The sequence below is a fragment of the Ciona intestinalis genome, chromosome 7 (assembly GCF_000224145.3).
Source record: "Ciona intestinalis chromosome 7, KH, whole genome shotgun sequence".
NCBI classification, from domain to species: domain Eukaryota; kingdom Metazoa; phylum Chordata; class Ascidiacea; order Phlebobranchia; family Cionidae; genus Ciona; species Ciona intestinalis.
The window spans coordinates 3902181-3912441 of record NC_020172.2 but is presented as its reverse complement, the minus strand read 5'-3'; the positions used below and the strand labels follow the sequence as shown (position 1 = coordinate 3912441).

Sequence of the window (10261 nt, the reverse complement as noted above, 5' to 3'; positions counted from 1 at the left end):
CATAGCAGTTTTTTTAGCATAGCATTTTCTTGCAAATTTTTAAGCAAATATTTAGGCATTTCAAAATAAAACTTACTCAGTGCGTCCCAATGTGTCTTTAAGATTCCAGCAACCCGCGGCGACCTGCATTAGAGAAACGAGAACCAGGCAGATAAGAAGTTTGTGATTCATGACTGTTAGAATATTGATCTAAGGACTGTCGCTCTCTCGACAATTTATAACATCCTTTANTTTAGACAGCCTTTTTCTGACTTTTTTGAGAAACCTTCGTTACTCCGAAACCTTGGTGTTGCCACGTTGTGCCCTAACAAAAAAGGTTCTTGCTGTTTTGTGTAGGCATGTCTGGAAGCATTATAAGCTTAAAGTATAACTTAAACGTAAAAATTGTGTTTATAGCCTATACGGACTCTGTTGCAAATGAATCGTCGTTTTCGCTTCAGTTTTCCTTGAAGATTGAACAAATACTAGATGGCAAAGTTATGTTGGTACATTATGCGATACGATCATCGTCAATTAATTTAGTTTTTGTGCAAATAAAAAAGCATCCAAAACCTATACACTGCGGTACCTACAATCAAAAGCAGTTACTTGTATGAACCACAAGGGGAAAACTAATTAGACCCGTTCAAAGTCGTTTCAATGACAAAAATGGCTCATTGCAACAGACTAATGATCGTGTGATCTCGCATCGAATTTTTCAAAAGTGCAAAAACACGCTAACTGTCAAGAATAAAAAAAGGAAAAACAGCAGTGGTTGTTGCAATGGCCCTTATCTGTTTATTTAAACTTCTTTATAGCCGGTTTAAACATTTTTTGATTTATAAATTCAACTGCTTTTGACTGTAAACACTGCAAAAACACGCTTGCGATGCGCAAACACTGTCTGCGCTGTCGGCTCAATTTTCATAGAAAACTAAAGCGAAAACAACGATTCATTTGTAAGTTCTACAGAAAATCAAGTTTGCAAACGCGATTGCTTCCTTCATTTGACGTTTCCGATATTCTTGTCATGTGATTTCTGAAAGAGTAATGTATTAAACCATATGTCAAGGAATCCCTTTAATATCTACACTAAAGAGAATACATTAACTTAACTGAACTGTGCAAACTGTCATCTGCAATAAAGTGAATTAATTAAATCTTATATAGTACTGTAGGCTGAGTTGGTATACTGTTAGCACAAAAATTCCACATCTCTTCAATGTGTTTTGAATAAACAACGCGCTTTTATAGTCGTAAGGTTACAGACTTATTATTCTGTAAATATCTTTTGTTGACTAAATTTATTCGCTGATGCTTGCTGGAATGACTACGAAGTTTTAGTTTGAAAGGCTTTTATAAATTTTTTTATAAAAATGGCAGAGTCTGTATTTAAACATGTTTTTTTACCGATTCTGCCCCATGGTATAACCAAAGTCCATAGAAATCACTTCTCTATGGACTTTGGGTATAACATATGTATGCAAAGGCTATGATATAACACTACTAGAAAGTATCAAAAATGGCCGCCAAATACTGCGAAGCTGTATACTGTATACTAGAATTACCTTGTCCACTACAACATAACTTACGCTATGCTCTTTACTCGTGCTTATGGATCGTAGGTAACAGTTGTAGATCTGTTTACCTAGCCCGTGCTTATGGATCATTGTCAAAAAATTAACATTGCAAAGTTAAAGCGAGGCACAAGGTTAAATTTAAACTATTTATCTAATATTTAGTGTATAGGTTTAAGGTAGTATACACGACGTGAGTTCTAACTAATAACGTTTATTTTAAAGTTATGCTAATGTGAGCACGCATCCATTAACTTATAATTGTTCAGCCAGTTGCAGCTTAAATAATTGCTTGTTTGTATAATCTCTGCGTAAAAAATGTATGGTGTTTTAAGTAAATGTGCCAGGAATACTTTTTCACAATATTTTGGTGCGGATTTTCAGCGGAAATATATATTTTTTCTTTACAAGTTAGCAAAATTACTCTATAAACCACTAACTACTTTTATATTGGTTTTGTCAGTCTTTTTTTAACCAAGAGTGAATTCTGTAGCAAATTTAAAACATAAAAAGTTTGGAGCTACTTTTATCCCCAGTATGTTTGATTTCAGGTGTAGAAAAACCGGCTAGTTGGTAGATCATGGGTTCAGTTGTAACTGACACAGTTGCTTCAATGCAACAAGAATATGCCGGTGTTAAACTGACTTTAGAGAACTGCTTATTTCCAACTGAGAAGATAGAACACACTCCATCAAGCTCTGATGGGTTGAATGCATCCACAGAGGAAGACTTGAGATTACTGGGATGTGAATACATACAAGAAGCAGGTATTATGCTTAAGGTGCCTCAGGTTGCTATGGCAAACGCTCAGGTGCTGTTTCAAAGGTTTTTCTTCGCAAAATCGTTTGTTAAAAACAAGATGGAGGAAGTGGCAATGGCCTGTATTTGGTTAGCTTCTAAAGTTGAAGAGGCTCCCAGACGAGTTCGAGACGTAATTAACGTTTTTCACTATATTAGACAGCGTCGGGTTACAAAATCTCCAACGCCTATGCAGTTGGATTCAAACTACATTATGCTAAAAAATAATGTCATTAAATCTGAAAGGAGACTTTTAAAAGAACTTGGGTTTTGCGTTCATGTAAAACACCCGCATAAAATCATTGTCGTGTATCTGCAAGTTTTGGAAATGGAGAAGAATAGAGATTTAGTTCAAACTGCATGGAATTATATGAATGATTCTTTACGAACAACTGTCTTTGTACGATATACTCCAGAAACAATAGCCTGTGCATGCATTTATATGGCTGCAAGAGTGTTACAAGTACCACTGCCCAACCAACCACATTGGTTTTGTTTGTTTAATGCAACAGAAGAAGACATTCAGCAAATCTGCATGGACCTAATGAGACTTTACCAACATAAAAAAGCAACCCACGATGAACTGGAGAAACAAGTTGATATTCGCCGGAAGTTCTTGCAACAAGAGAAAGCAAAAGCAAGGGAAGCAGCCGGACTTTCCACTGCTTCAGTTCAAAATTCTCCCGTTACAAATTCAAGTCCATTTCAGGATAATGCTTCTCCCAAAAGAGATGATAAGAAGCGTCCTTCTTCATTATCCAGGGATCACCGCAGTGATGCGGGAGATTCTCGATCACGAAAAAGGACTCATCACTCTACTGATAACGCTCATGAAAGAACACGACATAAACGTAGAGAAAGATCCCCAAGGTCATTATCAGGGAGTCGTTCACCCGCTTATAAACCTCGTCATCACGACGGTAACGGCGTCTCATCTGACCTGCCCAAATCCTACAGCATATCTAAAGACCGTCGAGATTCTTCAGAAGAGAAAGAAAGATATCGACATAAACGCCGCGACCATTCCGGAAGTAGGGACCGATACAGAAACGAGAAACGTCATAAAAACGGAAGAAAAGATGATGGTGACGAAAGGTCCTCAAAATTAAAAAAACATAAAAAACATCGTTCCAGGCACCATGGATCTCCCAGAAAAGACCGTCATTAACCAAACTTAACATTCCAGTACTAGTATATATATTTTTAAAACTAGCCAAATAAACTTGTAAAAATAGTGGACATGTGGGTACTTTTTTGCATTGAACAATTACATAAACGCTTGTTTATAAATTTGGATTTGTAAATATATATGTTCATGTTCTTTTGCAGTTCTTACTTTTCTAACAAATCAACAATTGTAAAAATGATCTTTACCTTTGTCTAACTATTCGCATTTTTACAAAAAAGTTCTCACTAAATCGAAATCTAGGAAATTTTGCATTGAACAATTTGTAGACTGTATTAAAAGTTGAATTCTTCTTTCAGGCAGTATGGTTGGAATAAAATGTTAAGTTCAAAAAACGGTTTGTATTTGAAACAGTTAACTCCTATTACCACACTACATAAACGATGCGGTTTTCGAAAGAGCTTTCGTGAAAAACTGGACAAAGAGAAAGAAGAACATGACAAAACATTCCAAGAATGGGCAGAAACAGAAAACCGGGGTTTTCGCAAGCAACAATATATGAGGTCCTGGATCATTGAGAAATATGGTCCCCCTGCAAGTGTTCTTAAACTAGACGCTGTCGAGACACCATTTGCTCGTAAAATGACCAGTATTTTGGATGCTAGACGCTCATATTTATACCAGGCTGTAAGAAACACAAACGATGTAATGATAAAAGTTCACGCCGCTAGTATCAACCCTATAGATATCAGAATGTGTGAAGGGTATGGCGCCAATTTGTTCAATCTAAAACGAAGCCCGATACATTATGCTGCGTCATCTGTGCCAGGTGTAAGTAAAATGTTTGATGGGTATGAATTCCCTATAGTTTTGGGCCGAGATTTCTCAGGTACTGTAGTAGATATCGGAACAGGAGTTTTTGATATTAAATTAGGTGATGACGTTTATGGCGCACCAATGTTACATACGCCTGGATCATTTTCCGATTATGTTTGCGTCCACTTAGACTGCGTTGTACAAAAACCAGCAACTTGCAGTCACATTGAAGCAGCTTCTATTCCCTACGTTGGGCTAACTGTACTGTCTGCCATTAAAGAAATTGTTGTTAGCCAAAAGCACCCTAAAAGAGCTCTTGTGCTTGGAGGCAGTGGTGGAATCGGTACATTTGCAATCCAGTATTTAAGAGCCCATGGGTATACAGTCATAACCACTTGTTCCACTAATGCAGTTCCTCTTTGTAGCAACTTAGGGGCGGAATGCATTGATTACAAAACCAAAGACGTAAACGAAGAATTACAAAACGTAGACAAGTTTAGCCTTGTGTTCGATGCTGTTGGTGTTGATGCATCTGATTGGGTGTCTAATGTCCTCGTGACGAATGGATCGTATGTGACATTAAGAAGTCCTGTTGTAGAAAACACGGACAAACTTGGAGCTGTAGTTGGCCTTTCAACATCTGTCACTGATTTCACAAAAAAGAAAGCGGCCAGACCGGACGTTAACATAAAATGGGCATATTATAAACCTGATCGCCACAATTTACTTGAGATTGCCCGTCTCGTGGACAGTGGTATGATAAAACCAGTTATTGACTCAATATATAGTTTTGATGATGTACCGAAGGCATTTGAGGTGTTAAGTTGTGGGGGCGCTCGTGGCAAGTCTGTGATAAATGTTTCTGGATTGACTGAAGCTTCAGTAAAACCAGATATTGAAAAGATTATTCATTTATAGTAAAGTGTTTTTCATACTGTTCTGTTTTTGCGCTGTTATACATTTGATTGTGTACGTCTTTTTCAAAATTCATTAAATAAACATTATAGTGATTTTTCAGATGTACTTTTCTGTATTTTTTCTTTATCAAATTTAAAAAAAAAATGCCTTTGGTGAAACAAGTTTTGAAGTCTTGTCGTTTATTAATTGCAATTCCAGTCACACGATTTGCGACAAGAAGCAGAAGAAACTCAACGAAAGTTTGTCATGGTATATTTAAGCACTTTGATGCTAAAGTTACCTCATTACTACAAGAGGGAAGATATTTACAGCAAAATAAAGATGGACTTTTTGAACCCGATATAATGTTGTGTGAATTGATTCAAAATCTTAAATCAGAATGGTGGAGAAACTTTGCACTGGTTAAAACAAATTGTTATGACTTTAAAGTGGGCCAAATGTAAGGTTACTTTAACTTATTTATTTATTTGATTTTAAATTATTTTGTCTGGAGATGTGCCACAGTTGGTTAGCATGTCTGTTTCCAACTTAGAGGTAATCGATTCAAGACTCGTCGCTGCTACCATTGTGAGAATGTGTCCTTGGGCAAGACATTTAATGGCAATAGCTCCAACCCAGTGGTCACTAATGGGTTGTCTAAATTGTCAGTAATATATTAAAAAAAACATAAAATCCCCGAAAAAACAATCACCAACAAACTTACATTCGTGGTAACTTATAAGCTGGTACAAGGTGTATGAAACAGAACACCCCTGACTGTCATTTCCCAGCCATTCCAAAATAAAGCAAGTTATTTTCATCTATTTATCTTTATGTAGATATAGCAATACATTTGATGTGATGGATCAGTTCGTTCCAAGCAATGGTTTCTCAGTAAGTCCAGAAAAGCCAACAATTGTCTTGAATATGATGTCACATTTACCTTTAAATGATGTTAGCCAAAGGTATATACATGTACTATGTACAATTTTAAACTTTAATTTTATTAGTAATAGTAATAATCAAAGTGGTCACTAATGGGTTGTATAAAACTGTCAGCCAGACAATGTATATAAAAAAGTACCCACAATTACCCACAAAGTTACATAGGTCTTAAGCTGGTATAAGGTGTATGAAACAGAATGCCCTTGTTGAAGACTTGTTTTCCTGCCACATGAGGATAAAGCAAGTTACACTTTTTCATTCATTTACAACAGATGTATTTATGATGGTTTATTCCTTATGAGAATCACTGAAATGAAGAATATTTCATTAGAGTTTGACAATATGCAATCAAGTCAATCTCAGTGGGCAAAAAAGGTGAATAACAATTTTTATTTCTCCTTTGACAGCGATAGTAAAGATCATGTTATTAAAAAAAAGTAAACAGTTTTTGGGGTGGTTTAGATATGCTTATATGATTCCTTAAATGTTCTTTGTTTACTAACAAATGAGACGTGAAAATAGAATTGAAGGGTGTCTCACCTTGCCCCACTATATATATATAACAGTACAAAAAATTAAAAAATAATCACCATACACGGTAATACACGGATAAATAAAGTAACATTCATTCAGTATATAATAAACCCTTATTTCCATATAATAATGTTGTTTTTAGTATTTTCATCGGATCGCACAACTACAAGCAAATGCTGCCAACAACAAGTCAGATATTAATCCTTCACGAAGTTCTAATATATTTAAACCTCAATCTGGAATTGAATTATCTGTGCAGGAATATTCAAGTCACAAGAATTTACCCGTTGCCCTTAATAGAGTTGTTTGTGTAAGTTTTTATGTAACCCTTTATTTTTTGGTCTGCTACAATAAAAAGACCTTTATTGTCTCTTCGATTACGATAGCAAAGATTGAAAACATGTTTAAATAGAAAGGAAGAATATAGCGACAAAACAGCAGTTGTTAAAACACGCTTACAGTTAAAAAACTATTTACATTTATTTGGATGAAAATCCCCTGCAGTCTAAAAAGTTTTTTTTGGAAAAAGCCTTCCCTGCAGTCAAAAAGGTTGCCTAACTTCGTCACATTTCATTTGCTTGTGTTTTAAATTTCTCCTTTTCCAGCAAAGTAAAGATTGGAAAGACAGCCAAGTTTCTGTGGTTTGTACCAAAGTAAATTTGTTGGAATTGGCAGCAGCAATATTATTGGATTCTTATCATGAAATTATGTAATTTTGATTTCTAACTAGATTTTGATATAATGTGTTCTGAAAGTCACTGTGCACTTATATATTTATTAACAGAAATGTTTCATTTTAGAATCCTGGAGGTAAATATGAATAACAGTTATAAATGAGGTTGAAAGTGACCCCCGTTAGCGCATACAGAAATAAAAGAATCCCCCATAAAAAATAAAAATTAGCTACTAAGTAACATACTTGGTAACTAGTAATCTGGCACAAGATGTGTGAAACAGAACCCCCGTGTTATAACAACAGTTATTTTCCTGCCACGCAATGATAGAGCAGGTTACATTTAATGTCTTGAATGAACAATTAAAATAAAAACATATTTTATCCACAATAGTTCATTATACAGCCATGTTAAATGTAGTCTTGACTTCTATAAAATGCATGTAATAAATCTTTTTGTTCCATCACAAAAAAACTAATTGCATTACAGAATTGATGATTATAAACAGATCATGTTACGACTACATCGACACATAGCACCTGTAAAGATTGCTATTCTAATTGAAGGGAATGAAACATCATCTTTGTCCCAAGTATTTCATATTTATTGTTAAAACTATATTGTATAGGTGTCTGCACCACTGGATAGTTGCTTTTTTTGTAACCAAAATTAAATTGTTTTATCTGGCGCTGTGGCACAGTTGGTTAGCGCGCCTACCTCTAACCAAGAGGTAACCGGTTCAAGGCTCTTCGCTGCTACCATTGTGAGAGTATGTGTTCTTAGGCACGACAATAGTTGGTCATATAAGAAATAAACAGCAATTCAATAAAACACGGGTGTTGATACAACTCGTGCCAGCTTATATGTTACCATGTTTGTTACTTTGTGGGTGATTATTTTTTGGGATGTATCTTTTTTGATATATGGTTGATAATTTGGACAACCTATTAGTGACCACTGAGTTGGAGCAATTACCGTTAAGTGTTTTGCTTAAGGACAAATACCCAGTATGGTAGCAGCGACTAGCCTTGAACCGATTACCTCTGGGTTACAGACACGCGTGCTAACTACTTAGCCATGGCGCCAGGTTAAAAATATAAATGACATTTACTTAAAATATGTTATTTTCAAGTTATCTGAAGAGTTATGTGATTGGGTTCGTGAAATCAACGTCAGCTGCTTGAATGAAAACCTTGATATTAATGCATTAAATCAGTTTGGAGTGCCATGCGCCATTGTTATAAATGATGAAACATTGGAGAATGGTCTTTTATCAATCCGTGACCGAGATACCGGAATTAAGGTTTCATTTTACGATATTGATGAATATTCGGTTATTTCTGCTACCAGAAAGTAACATGTAAATAATCTTTCAAGAGATCATCTGGTTAAGTTAAGATAAAGGTTTTACAATATTTTGTATGAACATTCATACCCTTTTTGCATGGTAAAAAGTTAATGCGAATAACGATCCGCATTAACTCGTCATATGATAACTCGCTAACCGCGTTATTTTGCATGGTCATTGGTTTATGCGCGTATCAACATTGAGTAAGCTTATTTTAGCGCAATATTATTAAATCCAGCTTATAAAATAAGTTTTAATACTTTATGGTGCTATTACCAACGAAAACCTATAAAATTAATACCCGAAAAAGATTAGGCTCTTAAAAGTAAAACTGTACTTTCACCTTACTTTTCTTTACTCGCATAATGCGAATAACAACCAACCTCCTACAGCAGATTACACGCTTATGGCGTTATGCGTGTTAACTTTGTTTTTGCGAGTAAATATGCCAGTACTTACGCGCATAAAAGTGACCATGCAAAAAGGGTATCTGTCACTTCTGCTTCCACCCATAATATAAATAAACTTTACCATCTCATCTGGTATAAAAAGACATAATGTATTTCCAACATTTCATCTGCTATCTAGTAAGATTCCCTGATGAGAAGTTGAACGATTATTTAAAATAAATGTTTGGCTTTATTTTGTCTTTTCGATCACAGTAACAAAGCTTTATCAGAAAAGATTTTATCTGTTTCTTTGGGAACTGTCAAATTATCATCCATAAATAAAAAATTAATTTCACCCACAAACCAACATACATGGTGACTCGTAAGCTGTAACAAGGTGTATGAAACAGAACACCCATGTTTTAGGGACTGTCGTTTTCCAGACATGCGGGATAAAGTAAGTTACATTCATTCAAACTATTCAATTAGAGCAATTTAAAAAAAATATGATTGTTTTCAGATACAAGCGCATATCTCAGAAGTGAAAGAAAAGATGTTCCTTTATTTTAATCCAAGATGACAGATTTGTGTTCAGATTCAACTATTGTCATTTCATATCCTCTCACTGTGTTGTTCACTTTTTACATTATAGTGGGGTGTGGAGAAAGATGGGACACCTTTTATTTTCTCGTACCATTTTGTAGCAAACAAAGAACATTCAAAAAAAATTAAAACTGATTCCTCACGACTCCCATAGACCGTTGTTAATTCCTTAAAACACGATTAGGGTGTTTGGATGTTATGTGCTAAAGGTGTCCCATCTTACCCCACCATGCTATATATATATTTCTTTTCATTTTTTTTCTAAAAAAAATATAGAAATACATTTTAATCCTGGCAGTCTGGTTTATCTTTGCCTGAGACAAAGCGTTCTTTTGCATTAAAGTTCTTGATTTATAATTTTTTTTAACGTTTTGAATCAATCAGACATTATTTAACGCAGAGATTAAATTTACAAAAGCAACATTTATCAGGGCAAATTTTTCGCTGCAAAAATTCTTAATGTTACTTTTCAAACTTTCAGAAAATTTTGTTTTCATATACGTATGTTAAAACAGTTGATTTTTAGCTATGTAAAATTACAAATTGGAATAATTTCAAGTACTTCTCTTAGGGAT

General features: G+C 34.9%; 3 protein-coding genes and 1 long non-coding RNA gene across 6 annotated transcripts in view; 3 read left to right on the top strand and 1 right to left on the bottom strand.

Moving 5' to 3' along the window:
* Positions 1-2110, bottom strand: part of LOC108949618 — a 3303-nt gene extending 1193 nt beyond the window's left edge. The window contains exons 1-3 of one of the 2 annotated variants that reach the window (XR_001974800.2): positions 1572-2110; positions 408-1018; positions 77-304 (exon numbers count right to left, since the gene is read on the bottom strand). This is a non-coding gene — a long non-coding RNA (uncharacterized LOC108949618). Of the gene's footprint in view, positions 1-76; positions 1019-1571 lie in introns of both variants that reach the window. The other variant, XR_003396032.1, reaches the window with a different exon arrangement.
* LOC113473999 (cyclin-L1-like) overlaps positions 1-3839 on the top strand; it is an 8714-nt gene extending 4875 nt beyond the window's left edge. The window contains exon 2 of the mRNA XM_002128515.5: positions 2108-3839. Coding sequence (XP_002128551.1) covers positions 2137-3522 — 1386 coding nt within the window. The 5' untranslated portion in view covers positions 2108-2136 and the 3' untranslated portion in view covers positions 3523-3839. The remainder of the gene's footprint in view (positions 1-2107) is intronic.
* On the top strand, positions 3836-5315 carry LOC100186318 (reticulon-4-interacting protein 1 homolog, mitochondrial-like). The gene has a single exon (XM_002122907.4). The coding sequence runs from the start codon at positions 3859-3861 to the stop codon at positions 5212-5214; it is 1356 nt and encodes a 451-aa protein (XP_002122943.1). The 5' UTR covers positions 3836-3858; the 3' UTR covers positions 5215-5315.
* A 9-nt stretch (positions 5316-5324) lies between these two features.
* Positions 5325-10244, top strand: LOC100183944. 2 transcript variants are annotated; one of them, XM_026835193.1, is made up of 9 exons: positions 5325-5653; positions 6033-6158; positions 6411-6513; positions 6815-6982; positions 7278-7381; positions 7836-7938; positions 8479-8649; positions 9604-10020; positions 10089-10244. In XM_026835193.1, the coding sequence occupies exons 1-8, from the start codon at positions 5358-5360 to the stop codon at positions 9661-9663; spliced, it is 1131 nt and encodes a 376-aa protein (XP_026690994.1). In that variant the 5' UTR covers positions 5325-5357; the 3' UTR covers positions 9664-10020; positions 10089-10244. The 2 variants fall into 2 exon arrangements, with proteins under 2 accessions (XP_026690994.1, XP_026690995.1); XM_026835194.1 differs by lacking the exons at positions 8479-8649; positions 10089-10244 and having other exon boundaries at positions 9604-9832.
* The last annotated feature ends 17 nt before the right edge of the window (positions 10245-10261 follow it).

Excerpts from the sequence above, each read along its gene's own strand:
- LOC100186318 (XM_002122907.4), top strand. The coding sequence starts at position 3,859 with ATGTTAAGTTCAAAAAACGGTTTGTATTTGAAACAGTTAACTCCTATT.
- LOC100183944 (XM_026835193.1), top strand. The coding sequence starts at position 5,358 with ATGCCTTTGGTGAAACAAGTTTTGAAGTCTTGTCGTTTATTAATTGCA. Across the intron at positions 6,514-6,814 it reads AATCTCAGTGGGCAAAAAAG|TATTTTCATCGGATCGCACA; the intron begins GTGAATAACAAT and ends TGTTGTTTTTAG. Across the intron at positions 8,650-9,603 it reads ACCGAGATACCGGAATTAAG|ATACAAGCGCATATCTCAGA; the intron begins GTTTCATTTTAC and ends GATTGTTTTCAG.